The following is a 14,607-nucleotide window of genomic DNA, read 5'->3' as shown; positions in this document are numbered from 1 at the left end:
GTACGAAATATTTTAGTTTCGTGTATTTTGATTAACTTTACTAATTTTAGTTTATTTCTGCAGAAAATCATAAAAATTTGATATAGTATTGGATAAAATATAGATGACATAATTAATTTGCTCAAGTTCCAAGACAGATAAAGAAAATTTAAAATTTTATTATAAATATTTTACTTATAGTAATTATTTTTATAAAATGTTTGTATAATATTATTTTATGTTTGTACATTATTAAAAGTTTATATATGACGTTGACGATTACGCCATAAAATAATAAGTCCTTGATGGTCCGCAGATGCAAGAAGAGATTCATCATAATTAAAAGATAAAGCAATTGTCGGTGTTGCGTGACCTTCAAGTCGGTTGATTTTTGCTGCTTTGCCTTTTCTTGCTGAATCCAATAAATGTATTGTACCATCTTCAGAACCAGTGGCTATTAAACATGTTTCCATTTGTGGACAAAAAGTAGACCTCACAAGGTATTGCCTGTTAACAAATTTATGAATCACATTTTATTTGTTATAATTTTATACATTTTTCGTATTAAAGAAATGTTTATGCTTGTAATAATATTCAAACAACTTACTTGTGTTTTATTGGATATTTTGTCCACAGAGATAAAGAACCTTGATTGTCAATAATATGGTACAATAATACTACATTACAAGCACTGCTCACTAAAAGTGCTGGCCATGGAGCATCTTTTGAAAGCCATGAACGCCAAGAAAGACTACTTATCATTCCACCAATTTCTTGTACTCTCTTTAATTTCGTTAATCGTCCTGATCCTGATTCCAATTGAAATGACATAATAACTCCTCTATCATTTCCAACCCATATTATGGAACCACCGCTACCCTCACAAGTTAATGACAGAATCTGAAATAGAATACTTTTCTTTTTATTTAATATTACCTTTTAGATAAATTTGTAGAAATTGAGAACAAACAGTATTCTCATAGAACTCATAAAAAAAAAAATAATAACAATAAAAAATTAAGAAAATGGTAGGTTATTATATTATAACATAATATTATAACATAAACATTTATCATTAAGAAAGATTAAAGATTACTAACTTTTCCACCAATTTTGCAAGAGCCATTGCGAGTATATATACCAGTAGATATATTCAAAATCTGTACTAGTCCTTGAGAATTACCAGCAACAATCAAATTATTATTTATGGGTATAAATCCACAGCATAAAACTTCTGCTCGCTGTTGATCATTAACCACTCGTAAACAAGTTGGATTATTTTCTGGATTCAGGACATTCCAAAGTCTTATTGTACCATCTAGAGAAGATGAAACTATAAGATCATTACTAATACTCCAGTCTAATGCAGTGACACCTTTTTTATGTCCTTCCAATAAAGCTATCACTTTTGGAGGAGTACTGATAGCATCACATATCGATAATAATCCATCTAATGATGCACAACATAACTTTGATCTATCATTATTTGCAAACTTAAGCATCATTACAGGTGCATTGTGTTGATCAAAAACATGATGCATTCCATCAAAGGCAAAACTTTCTGCAATTGATTTTCGTTGTATATTATAAAGTTTTGTTTTAATTTCAGATTTCTCTTCTTCAGTCGTATAACTACTAAAACTATTTTGTTCTAAGTTTTCACCATATCGCAGAAATAACAGTTTTGCTCTTAGTTTTATATAATTTTCTCTGATTTTTGGATCTTTACTAAACTTTTCTTTTAACAGTTGATTTCTACGACGAATATAAAGCATTCCTGTAATTATCTTACATTAATCATTTGTAAATCTTAGTGTGTTACAATATATTGGATTATAAATATACATATACAAACCTAAAGTAGGTAATTTATTTACACGTTGTGCATTGTATTTAGCATCAAGAGCAAAAACTTGTTGATGCCACATAGTAACAATTCTATATATTTATACAAATCAAATAATATCAAGTATTGATTTGTTAAAATAAATATAGTATTGCATAAGATAAAACGCTACACAAACATGGACATTTAACCTATTAAATAATTTATATTTTGTAAAAAAATATATAATACAAATGTTTAAAAATGTTTTTATTTATAATTTTGTCGTGCATTTTTCTTTCTTTTTTGGTTTAGTCATAGTTTGGAGCAAAACATACGTATTGTGCCAATTTTCTTGGGTCTATTGACGTTAATAAATAACATTTTTTTGAAACATTTCATTAACCTGTACGTTCTCACTTGTAGTATATCGAAAATTTATATAAATGCAATTAATAAGAATTTTAATATTGTCCTTAAAAATGTTAGATTGAATCGCTATCATTAATTTTTGTTCTTCTTTGCAAAATACGCACGGTATACATATGTATGTACATTTGTATATACATACATATGTCACATAAAGCACTCGTATATGAAAACATATATGTATGCATATACATTTAAATTACATTTTTATATTAAATCATTTGAATTTTATCTTTATTATATAAATTCTTTTACAGTACTGTATTGTTTTTTAGATATTGAATTATTAAAATTTATATATTTAAAATGTATTTATATGCAGTCACATTCCGTTAATACGTAAATAATAAAATTAAGGATCAATAAGTGATAAATATTTATAAAAAAACCAAGCTGATTTTTCAAATCTGATTTTAATTAACAAATAATTGAAAATTTTAAATGTATATAAAAATTAAATACTTTATCATTTTTAAATTAATTACTTTATAGTGAATATTTTGTTTCTGCATTTTAAATAATTTCTCTTTATTTAGGCAACTAAAGACTGTTTAAAAAATTATATAGTACTGGTTGAATGAAGATATTTTATATAATAATTATATATATATGTATGAATGTTACAGGTTTTTTTTAATACATTTATTCTCAGATACCTATATTTATACACAGTAGTGGTGGCTATTTTTTTAATAATTATATAATAGCAATAATGACGCAATGAATTTTGCATCTTTCGATAAATCATTACTTGATAAAAATACAAAAATTATTAATGCTTAATAATTGTTATAATGAACTCTTTGATTTAAATGTTTAAGTTTCGTTTACATTCTTTCATTTTGTAGAATATTTTGCAATTTTCTCTATCTTTCATCATACATTACATTTAATATACTTGCCCTTAATTCATTTGAACATACACATAAGATTAGAAATATTTGAAAATTTGTATTGAAAAAAACAAAAACAAGAAAAGTAATTAATTTTTTCAATTATCATACCAATCCTTTGAATGTTTACACGAGTAGATTTATATAAATATGCGTATTTTGAATGCGTAAAGATGTTCTAAAAATGTTTAATATAAATTTATTGACTTATTAAAATGTTTATATAACTAACATAAACGCTCTAAATATATTTTCGATTTTAGGTGACTGAATAAGTACTATAATGTAATGCTAATGCAATCAAAAACAATTTTTTTATATATAAAATGTGTATAAAACATTTACTTAAAGGACTAATTACAAAACGTTAATTGAATTGTATATTTGTAATAAATAATGTATCTTAAAAAGAAATTTCTTTAAAAAAACAAGATGATTAATATGTAAATTTGAATTTGTTAGATTGAAAATAAAAGTAATATTTAAGTTAATTTCAAAGCTTTTAATGATAACATATTTAGCAACCATTTAAAATCATACGTATATTTGTAAAGTTTTCTTTGTATAGCACAATATTTTAAAGTTATTAAGTCATTAGTGTTACACAGTAAAGTTTCGTTATCCTGTATAGTCAGGATGATCGAATAATCCGTATCCGGGAATGATTTTGTCGATAAAATCGATCATTTTTTTTCTCGGTAATTTATGGTTACAGATTTACATTTTCTTTGTTCTTCTAAAGAGAATTATTCTACACTTGGTCTCCCATGATTTTCAAACATATCCTATCCATATCGATGTCATTCAATTTTGTATATATTTATATATATGTATAATGCAATTGCTAACAAGATTTTACTTACAATTATGTACTTCTTTTTCGTATCAGTGGTACTCGGAATAATTTTGCGATAAAACAATTTATTCCCAAAGTATAATACATGCTAGGTCGTAAGGATTTCAACAGCATCTCGTGAAAATACTTTACTCATATCTTCGTTTACTCTTAATGATAGGAATTATATTGTAATGATTGCTATCCACAATGCAAAAATGTAATGTATGTTTTCTAAAATGACTTGTATTAATTAATGTCTTACTTTACTCCTTTTCGTCTGATTATTTTATAACTGTACAATATGTTTCTAATCAGCATAAATAATGTAATAGTACGAATATTGTTTTATCAGACGGAATCGACAATTACATTTTCCTCTTTATTATAATCTAATTAAAATGATACAGGTCATTGTGAATACTTATTAGCGGTACACTAACATCGACATTTGTTTTTTATTACATTCGTTGAAAAATTATATTAATATCAAATTAAAAAGATGTAAATAGTGCGGGTTGTTCTCGTTTATGTACGTATTTGTAATCAGCATGTAATGTTCAACATAAATTTATTCAACATTCAATACTCAATACTTTGATCAACTAAAATTCCTTTTTATTTATGTATTAACAAATATTACAGTTTTTAAGCAGATCCTAGAAATGAGTACGAATTAAAAGCAAAAAGTAAAAAAGAAATTGAAGAACTTACGACGTAGCCACATAAGATTATTATTTGGACTATACATTTTGTAAACATCAAATAGAATGTCATAATATGTGTCTTATTTTTCTTCTATATCCGAAGAACTTCCTTACATAATAAGTTTCAAAAATGTAGTTTTAAAGCTGGTGTAACTATTTTATAATAATTATAAATAATTTGTTGACAAATTAATCATTTTATCTGTTTTCAGATATATTGTATTTGTATAATGCAATTATTGATCCAATAATCATTTGGATCTCTTTGAAAACTATAAATTTGGAGAGGGCAAACAATACTCTGCAAACGAAAACTTTAAAGTTGTTATTAAACTAAAGCATCAACTATTATTTCCTAGAAGATAAATTACATGGATGATATAGAGTAATTAGTAAAAGTTAATATATGAATAAGGGTAAGGTAATGTACGTTTTAGATAATACAACTTACAGTATGAAAGGATTGTAAAAAGTTATATGAGAAATTCCTGCAAAAAGCAGATGTTTGAACTCTATTATTTGAATTTTATTCAAGGCACCACAAGAAAATTACTGAATTCTGCTTGTTTTCTTAGTAGTTTGTGGCACTATCTAATCTGCAACGCCGCTTTCATAAACATAAGATATATTAAATAAGTACCGCTCTCATTTTGAAATCAACGTTCTTTGAAAACATGGTATGACGGTATCTTCTTTTTGGTTTAATAGCTTTTTGTTAATAAAATATAACGTTCATAAAATTCTGGTAACTAAAAGAAATGCAAGGCGACCAAATCAAATATATCTATATATGGGTGCGCGCAAGAATGCGAAACTAGTGCGATTATACATTCGTTTTTAAATACCAAAAGTGACAACATTATGATGATTATAACTTTATATACCTGATGTTCCATGGTTAAATACATACAATAATTGTAATTTACATAGTATAGTTTTACGTTCCATCACGTATGGGGTGCTTTGTTTTCATGTAAAGAAGCACTTTAGATGTTAATGAGCCGAGATGCCTACATCATACAAAAAAACTATCACCCTTTACAGTCGATGCAGTATATTCGCAATTGCACAGTAGTATACAGATAGGAGATCGGAAGTAAATTTAACAGTCAATTACTCTTCTAGATCATCTTTTCAGTATTTCACACGAGAGCTACTCACAAATCTTGATTTGCCTTTTCTCATAGCGTTTCAACATACTACAATTATTCTGTTCTTCTTTATCTTGACAAATATGTACGATCATTCGTTTCACGGTTTTATACGTTATAAACGCTATAAATTCATTTGGCACGAATGCGCCTCACGTTGGAAGAACTACGCAATTTTCTCGTGCTGCATTTGACCACTCCTCTTTTTTCTTTTGCATATTACATTTCACTTTAAAGAAATATATTTATATATAAATATATATATATGTATATTGCATTATACACACCAAAAACTTTTTAATACAATTAATGAATTATATATTATTATAAGTAAAATAATAACATGTCAAAAGATTTCTTTGTAATTCAACTTAATATCTCAAGATATAAGAATGTAGAAATTAATATGACTAATTAAAAAGAGTATAACGTTTTTTCTAACTAATTGTTGTAGCAGATTTATGTGGAAAAGAAATATTACCACCCTGTTAAACACAAAATCTTTAAAAATTGCTTAATCCTTCCACATTTTAAGATTCGTTTTATATTTTACATTAACTCGTGTCATACCAGAATCATTTAGTTTCACCAAGAAAAAGAAAAAGAAAAAAATCGTCTTGTCTTGTGTCCTTTGTATCATTGTGTCAATGTCCTTATTTCACACCACCGTGTATTATATGGCGAAATGGTAGTTTGTCTAAAATGGTGCAGTTTTGCTTTTATCCTCTCATTTTCCTTGCGCAGTCCAATTTTTTAATTACTTCCAGTCCAGTAACTAGGACTATATCCGGGCTTTGCTTGGGCTTTGTTTTGGGAACTTGTATTGGACCTTTGGCCTGCACTGCTACCACCATCTTGATGAAGTGGCTGGTGCAGTTGATGAGGCATAGTTGGGATAAACAAATGTGGCGTTCCATATGCACCAGGCAAACCAGCATTTTGGCTTCCAGTCAGACTAAATGGCGGGGGAGTTGCTGAGTGAAAAGTTTGTTTATCGTAGGACTGAAATAACATTAAAGCGTTATTAACTTTTGCTGAAAATAATACATTTTTATGAAATTGGGTTTATAGAAATACTTACATTCACTTTACTAAGCGCTACATGACTCTTAGCATACATAGTGGCGCTTATATCGGTTGCAGACGATCCACCAGTATTCGTATTTCCGGTAGATGTTCCTGTTTTACCAGTTTGTGTAGTGGTATAGCTGTTTCCTGCACCTTTATATTCGGCCGAAGGACCAGCAGATGCTAAAGCATCATAACTTGCTCCAGCTCCATATCCAGATCCATAACTTCCTGGTTTAGCACTATATGCACCACTGTTCGTACCCGCGTTACCAGCAGTCGCTATCTGCTATAGTAATTTTGATAAATGAAATACGAATGTTTTGTTAGAATATATTAAAAAATAAATAAAGAATTAATTACATAAGTTGAGTAACTTACAGGATAAATAGCAGGGGTTCCATATTGAAAGCCACCTGGCATTATTCCACCACTATATGCAAAGTATGCATATGCTGGAGGTAGTGTAGGATTCATCATTGGTTGTTGATGCTGTGTAGCAGTCTACAAATAATATGAATTAAAAAAATTGTTTGAATGTAATAATACTGTAATTTAGTCAAAAATATCAAAACAATGTTTAAGTATTACAACAACATTTTTAAGCTGATTGTCATGTCTACTAAATGTTTATAAAGCTCACCTGTTGTGACATAGTTGATGGAACTGGAGATGCATTGCTGTCGTTTCTGGCGAACCTGGCGTCACTAATACTGGTATAGGCTCCCTGTACGCCTTGTACTCCTTGAACGCCTTGTACACCGGAAAGTGCGTCTCCTCGTCCTCCACCGAGACTGGTAGCAGGGCCGGTTGTCTGATAGCCCAAGGCCGCGTCATAGTAACCAGTAGTTGGCTGCAGGTTAGTCAGGGAGGCCAAACACAAAACTACATGCATACACTGTGTACTCCAAATACAAGAAGGCTAACTAATATCTAAGTCTACGCGTACTAAGTTGGGGGCAGGTTACATGCGGTTTGGTTGTACCTATCTTAGAATCTTGGACCTTAACTTAAAATTTCTTTGAATGTTGTAATTTAAAATCTATTATTTTCTACGTTTTAAAATATTATTGTTCTAATGTAAATTTTTATCTTTAATATTAACAAACATACCAGTGTAATTTATTTTAAAATAGGGTACAACTTAACCACTTGAAAATTAATTATATATATTTATACAATTTCAAATACGTAACATGAGGTATAGAGCAAATGAAACCAATAATGAAGAAAGATATATATATATAAAAACTACAGTTAGTCTATGATCAAAATGGTATTTTATATTATCTGTAATAGGTTCATTTCAGCGGACTAATCTTTCACGATAATATTCCAAATTAATCACAGACAGTTTTACTTTTCTACTAAATAATGTTTCAGAAATTAAAATGTTTTCAATAATTTATCTGATGCGAAACATCTCACTATAAAAAATACAACAAACTTCGTGTGCCACCTTGAAAATGTGAATAAGAAATCCATAATTTCTTAGAAAGGAAAAAGAATATTGAAATAACGAGCAGCTACCAAGCATTAAACAAATGATTACTTTAGCATTCTTCTTACTAAATAATCATGACAAAATAGAATAGCACGCAGAGTAGTACACCCGAAATATAAGTTTTTCTTTTTGACTATAAATGCTAATATTATTATTTCAAGAAATATAATAGTTATAATATCTGTTATAGTATATGAAATAAAATGATATACTTTTTTTTAAAGTGTACATTACTCTAACGAAGCATTTTAATGGAATCAAGTACAAATTACTTTTACGATTAGCTTATGAGTAAGTTGTACTTGAGATGTAAGATAAATAAATAGAGGAATCGAATAGTAACTGACCATATGCGGTATTCTCTGTTGCATAAGCTGTAATTCCTCATAACTGTACATTGGTTGTTGGAACGCATAAGGTACACCTTGGCCCATAATATATTGGTGACTTAGCATTGGAGTCATGCTACCAGCTGCACCACCACCTGTCATATTTCCAGTTCCACTACTACCCGTTACTACACCACTCGATGTACTTTTCGGTACCGCTTTAAGAAACACATTACAATTTTCTTTTTATCTGAACATAGAAATAACTTTTTAATAATAACAATTTTTAATGTTTAGACACTGCTTACCATTAGAATTTGTTACTTTAGTTTGTGAACTATTTACGGAGGCAGAACTAAGACCTAATGTGGGTGCCGTTGTAGTCGCAAGAGAACTATTTGATGTCGTCGTGTTACTATCATATTGAGAATCTTTTGTTGTATTACTGTTCAATTTATGATTGTGAGACGCTGTTTGTTGTTGACTGGCGTATGTGCCATATGCATTTGCATATACCTGTAGGTATAGTTTAGTAATTTCTTGCATTTAAGTAATATTCGAGCTCATGAAATGAAATACTTACAGACTGTGCTGCGCTTTGGTAAGCACCGGATGTTTGGGTAATAGGTGAAGTAAATGTAGTGACAGATGGTTGATAAGCTTGTGGAGTTGACTGAAATGAAGACGATCCTTGATATCCACTTGTTTGATAGCCTGTACTACTATTTGATACAGTATTTGTAGCTACAGACTGTGCTTGATACTGAGATGTTGTGGTAGGTACATATCCAGTCGCAGACTGATATACCTATTTAAAAAAATGAATTTTATATAATATAAATCATTTTAGTATTATACAACATAATAATTACCTGATTTGTAGTTGTTGGTTGATTATAACCTGAAGTTGCAGATGCAGATGCAGAAGGAGAAGCTTGACTAAAGGTTGATGTATTGGATTGAGGAAACGACGATGAAGAATTATAACTTGCTTGTGAAACAGTTGCTGTTGCAGAATAACTGTTAGCACTCGTGCCGGATGCGGTTTGAAAAGATGATTGAGCAGATTGAGCATTTGTAGAATATGCGTTATAAGTGCTGGGAGTCGCTGCAGGTGCTTGAAATGATGACTTTTGAGATTGATAAGTTGTTGTTGTACCATACGGAGGTGCATTTCCTGGCGAGACTTGTGAAGTGAAATCTTGTTTAGTTATATCTAAAGTTTGTCCAGAACTATTACCACGAGCAGTGAATGTTTGAGCGTTTATCGAATGTTCACTCGATACCGGTAAATTGTCGCTATTTGATAACTGTAAGTAAATATAGAATTATTCAATAAATTGTAACCATTAAAAAAATGACAAGTATTAATATTTATATAATAAAGTAACCATTTGAGAAGTAGTGTTAAAAGGTGTCGTCGATGATGGTTGCGTTGTTTCGATATCCAAAGAATTATTTGTATTGGCAGTGTTTACAGCATTTGTAGTAGAAGACACATCTACACCAGTTATTGTATTATTAGCTGAATTGTATTTTTCATTTGCAGAACCATCAAGAGAGCTTGAATCACTACCAAATTCCAGAGCGCCAAATTGGACATCAAGAAATCCAATGCCACTATTAACAGCATCTCCAGGCATTTCTACAGCACTCGATGGTATTTTTGATGGTGGTGGCACCCTTGGACGTTGTTTTGTCTGCCTCTGAGGCTGATATATTTAAGAAATACAACTATATTCTAGTTTATATATTACATTATAAAATAATTCGTAGACATGTATATTATTTAGCTACCTGGCTGGATATCGATGAGGAGAATGTATTTTGTCCAGCAGATTTCAAGTTTTCACTTGTTTGTTGGGTAAGTTGTGTTAAATATTGTGTTTGGGCAGCTGTTAATACCCCGCCGCTTATAGCGTTCGGTTGCTGTGATAGCTGCATTGTAGGTAAGCTCAATACAGGTTGTTGTTGAGTTTGTTGAATTAAAGTTTGTTGTTGTATTGGTTGTATTTCTGATAATTTTGGTAATTCCTTATATGCATAAATAAAAAAGAAACTTTTTATAACATGTAATTACTAATATTGATTTAAAAAGCAATGTTACATACTTCCTGTTGTAGTAATGATAAATTTACAGTCTGGTTAGATTGCACTGGTTGCAGATCTTGAGTTTTTGCTTCTTCTGTAGAAGGTGTAGGTTCTGCTGCAGAAGTGCTCGGTGTAAAAACTTTTGTATCCGCCAATGAACCTGTATACTCTTCATTCTCCCAGTCTTCTGCAGAATCCAAATTATTCCATGCATCTACTCACATATTTTTGTTGTGTGAGATAATGAGATTAAAAAACTTAAAATGTGAATAACTGAAATATTTAAACAGACTTACCCATCTTTGGCTCCTGAGCAGCTTGTTGTTGTTCTTCATTACCTGTCCATGTATCAATTGATCGATTAAAACTATGGGCAGATGAAGTAGATGATGGGTCATTACGGTTAGCAAATGTTCGTGGACCAAGTCCTCTCCCTCCACCTCGTCCTCCTCGACCTGGTCTTCCTGGACCACCTCTTCCTCTTCTGTTACCACTGTAACTTCCATCACGAATACCATCTTCCATGTTTCTTTCGTTTTCTTTATTTTCTCGACCGCGCCCTAAGTAAAGATTTATTTAGATACATGGCATCAATAATGTATATCAATATGTATAATATTTATCTTAACATACATCCACGATTATCATGGTTAGCACGACCTCGCATACGTGGAGGACCACCTCCTCGTTGATTGCGCCTTTCATCCCAATCACCACCTTCATCTTGACCACCAGAGGTATCCATATTTTGTTTTGAACCACTAGGTTGACGAGGCTTCTTCTTTTTTACTTCCCATTCTGTTTTTACTCCCTCCAAAAGGTCATTAACAGCACGGTCCAAGTCACCATCACTATCATGTAAAGCCATAACAACTTCGTCTTCTGATCGTCTAGTCATATCCATGACTTGCTTTATGCGTTCTTTCAAAACAGGATCTTCACCACTGCCCATTCTAGTGTCAATGATTTGTGCATGCCGCATCTGAACAGTGTTTGGCTACAACGCCATATTTTTTAATAAAAATTCTTTATCAAATAAACAAAAAACAAAAGTGCATAAAAAGAAATCTTTCTATCACTCATAATAATAAAGTAATTGGCTATATTTACTGACCTGCATTTTTTCATGTTTTATCGAATCCGATGATTTAGTTTGATGATGATCTGATTTTCCATGTTGTTGTGAAGATTTATTTTTATTAGTGCCTCTCCCACCGGAGGACACCGATTTGTTGCTTGAACTCATTGCCAACTAAAATGCCACACCTATATCACTCACTTATCACACTATATACACTCTCTATTTACAGTCTGTAACAAAGAAAACAATTAATTGTGTATATCTAGAATAATATACTGAAAATAAGTACTATGTGTGTTATAAATACATTTATTAATTCAAACTTAGTTTTATTAACTAATTAAAATATAAAAAATCAAAAACATTATTTTATTTTATTGCAATGTATAATGTATTGCAATAACATAACTACATATAATTCTGAATTTTTGTTTAATTTTGTGAAAATTGAAAATGTTTGACATTAGTTATAATTTTACATTCTGAAAGTTATATAAGAATTAAAATTAATATCTGCAAGTACCTCAATTATTATCTTTAAAGAAGTATATGATAAAATTCTAATAGCAATTAACATTTCTAATAGCAATTAATTATTTTCCACTAATGATGAATAAAGTATAAATAATGCACAAAGTTATTGATTCCAGATTATAAAATATAACTTGTAATATTATAAATAAGATACATACTTTTAAAACACTTTCTAATTTTCTAAGAATAAATAACATCTTTTAGAATAATATATGATAAAATACATAAATTAACTAAGTTAAAAGACTAATTCAACAAACTAAATTTTTCAGTAAATAACCACAGATTAATATCACTTTTTTGTAAATAAGAATTAATTAATATCAACTAAAAATATTAATTTTATATCAAGAATAAGCTAAAATATCATACAATAAAATTTCATATCATTAAATAGATAAATATAATGTAAATATATAAATACAAAAATTAATATTTATAAAAAATGTATAACCATAAATTACTTGTATATGTACTATCGTCAGATAGATTGTATAATCATGATTATCACACATAATTATATCTAATAAAACTATGGATTTTGAAGAATTAGCGAAGAAGAAGAAAATACATCTTGTTCAATTTAGTAATTTTTAGAATACCCACATAATCCACAGTATTAGCAAATATACCATAAAAATATGCATTTTGAAAATAACCTAAGTGAAAAAAACAATTGGTATTTAAAAACATTTTAACAATTCTAAAATATGTCAAGCACAATATCAAATCACATTTATGAAAATGTGTGTATGAAGAATTAACAATAAAAAAGTCGACATTAAATAAACGTCTGCAAGATACAATTTTATTTCTACCTTTTAAGCATAGATGAAAAGGTTAGGGTCGGCTAATGATGATAAATACAAGATCAAACGATTTAACAGATATTTCTTAAAATAGTCACGTTTTTCCTAAAACGGTTGTCTAGAAGAAGAACGAATAAGTAAGCGTCAGGGCGATATGCAGAATGATCTAAACCTTATCCACAAGATTTTGCGAAATTCCCAAGGACCATGTCGTTCAATGCAAACGATTAAATTCACCGAAAACACCGAAAAGATTTGTGAGCTTTCTTCCCGCAACACAGAAGATTTCAAATGACGATGAAGTAATAAAAAAAAAAAGAGAGAAATTTTGACGTGCGCGGTGAGAATATGACGAAGGAGGATTATCTGGCGCATCACAAAAAACACCTTGTCCGTTGCGTTGTTGTTCGTAAGCGAGTTGTGAAAATTCTTCAAACGGATGATAAAGAAATTGGCCGTGTAGAGTTCGTTATATTCCTGAATCGGTATTATGACGTTGATGTAGAATATTTTCCGCAGACCATGTGCACGGTAGACGCCATTTCTGGTTTTGCGAGGAAGGCTTGTCAACCATCGCCGCGGTGGAGCATCGATAGATCTCCGTAAGATGATCAAGTCAAAGTATTTGCAAGTAACTCACAGTTATTATAAGCGTTGTTTGCGTACTCGAAGGACACGTCCAGAGTCAGAAACAAGCGAAATTCACGACGCCTCGGCTTTTTCGGCCGTGGCGCGCGAAAAACTACGAAAAAAACAACGAATTTACTCGTACCTGGTTAGTGCGCTCAAAACGCAGCTCGGTCACGTGACCGCGGGCCCCCCTCCCTGACTTGGCAGCACCGCCTCTATGCTTTATCGGGTTCCATACGGGTAGCCAATTTTATACTAGAACGCTCAGGTTTGTTAACTAGACAATCAGAAATTTTCTAGGTATAATCAACACGTAATGAAAGCAAGTTAAAAGCTTATTTTCAATTACACTATTGGGCATGTAATAATAGAAAGAAAATCCTTTTTGGATCTATTTCTAATAGTTATTATATTGCACTATTTGTTTTATTCAAATATTTAATTATTTCTTCTATATTAATATATATGTTACATATAGTTAAAAATTTATTCGTATATTGTTTATTTGTTTTATTAGTTAAATGTATCCATACTGAATAAGTCATAATAATACATCATTTCAGACAACATTTTATCGATATTGAAACACGTTTTTCTTTAGAATTTGGGGATATACGTATATATTCTATCTGACTCTATCAACATAATTAATTGAATCAGAAAAGAAAAATAAAATCTCGTGATCAAAATTTGAGCGACACAGAGTCGAATTTACAGAACAAAAAGCTACTTTTTTAAACAT

General features: G+C 30.1%; 2 protein-coding genes across 8 annotated transcripts; both read right to left on the bottom strand.

Annotated features, from left to right (window-relative positions):
• Positions 1 to 138: 138 nt before the first annotated feature.
• On the bottom strand, positions 139 to 2,373 carry LOC132916441 (WD repeat-containing protein 13-like). The gene is made up of 5 exons (XM_060976455.1): positions 2,143 to 2,373; positions 1,835 to 2,016; positions 1,080 to 1,756; positions 587 to 879; positions 139 to 486 (listed from the first exon to the last, which is right to left on the bottom strand). The coding sequence occupies exons 2-5, from the start codon at positions 1,905 to 1,907 to the stop codon at positions 240 to 242; spliced, it is 1,290 nt and encodes a 429-aa protein (XP_060832438.1). The 5' UTR covers positions 1,908 to 2,016; positions 2,143 to 2,373; the 3' UTR covers positions 139 to 239.
• Positions 2,374 to 3,613: 1,240 nt separating this feature from the next.
• On the bottom strand, positions 3,614 to 14,116 carry LOC132916416 (protein lingerer). 7 transcript variants are annotated; one of them, XM_060976395.1, is made up of 15 exons: positions 14,008 to 14,116; positions 11,926 to 12,122; positions 11,445 to 11,808; positions 11,108 to 11,371; positions 10,832 to 11,025; positions 10,518 to 10,754; positions 10,112 to 10,432; positions 9,593 to 10,030; positions 9,304 to 9,528; positions 9,029 to 9,236; positions 8,739 to 8,938; positions 7,531 to 7,740; positions 7,269 to 7,391; positions 6,901 to 7,176; positions 3,614 to 6,821 (listed from the first exon to the last, which is right to left on the bottom strand). In XM_060976395.1, exons 2-15 carry the CDS (start codon positions 12,055 to 12,057, stop codon positions 6,573 to 6,575), a joined length of 3,441 nt encoding a protein of 1,146 aa, XP_060832378.1. In that variant the 5' UTR covers positions 12,058 to 12,122; positions 14,008 to 14,116; the 3' UTR covers positions 3,614 to 6,572. The 7 variants fall into 7 exon arrangements, with proteins under 7 accessions (XP_060832378.1, XP_060832379.1, XP_060832377.1 ...); XM_060976396.1 differs by having other exon boundaries at positions 13,876 to 14,013; XM_060976394.1 differs by lacking the exon at positions 14,008 to 14,116 and adding an exon at positions 13,623 to 13,854.
• Positions 14,117 to 14,607: the final 491 nt, after the last annotated feature.

This window comes from Bombus pascuorum, chromosome 2, assembly GCF_905332965.1.
Source record: "Bombus pascuorum chromosome 2, iyBomPasc1.1, whole genome shotgun sequence".
NCBI classification, from domain to species: Eukaryota; Metazoa; Arthropoda; class Insecta; order Hymenoptera; family Apidae; genus Bombus; species Bombus pascuorum.
Note: the sequence above shows the minus strand (reverse complement) of the source record. Positions and strands in the feature narration are given on the sequence as shown.

Bases quoted from the DNA above. Each gene is read 5' to 3' on its own strand.
- LOC132916441 (XM_060976455.1), bottom strand. From the start codon at position 1,907: ATGTGGCATCAACAAGTTTTTGCTCTTGATGCTAAATACAATGCACAA. The intron at 1,757-1,834 runs GTTTGTATATGT...AGATAATTACAG, and splicing joins AAATAAATTACCTACTTTAG to GAATGCTTTATATTCGTCGT. The intron at 880-1,079 runs GTTAGTAATCTT...ATTCTATTTCAG, and splicing joins CTTGCAAAATTGGTGGAAAA to ATTCTGTCATTAACTTGTGA.
- LOC132916416 (XM_060976395.1), bottom strand. From the start codon at position 12,057: ATGAGTTCAAGCAACAAATCGGTGTCCTCCGGTGGGAGAGGCACTAAT. The intron at 10,755-10,831 runs GTATGTAACATT...TATGCATATAAG, and splicing joins TATCATTACTACAACAGGAA to GAATTACCAAAATTATCAGA. The intron at 9,529-9,592 runs GTAATTATTATG...TTTTTTAAATAG, and splicing joins AACCAACAACTACAAATCAG to GTATATCAGTCTGCGACTGG.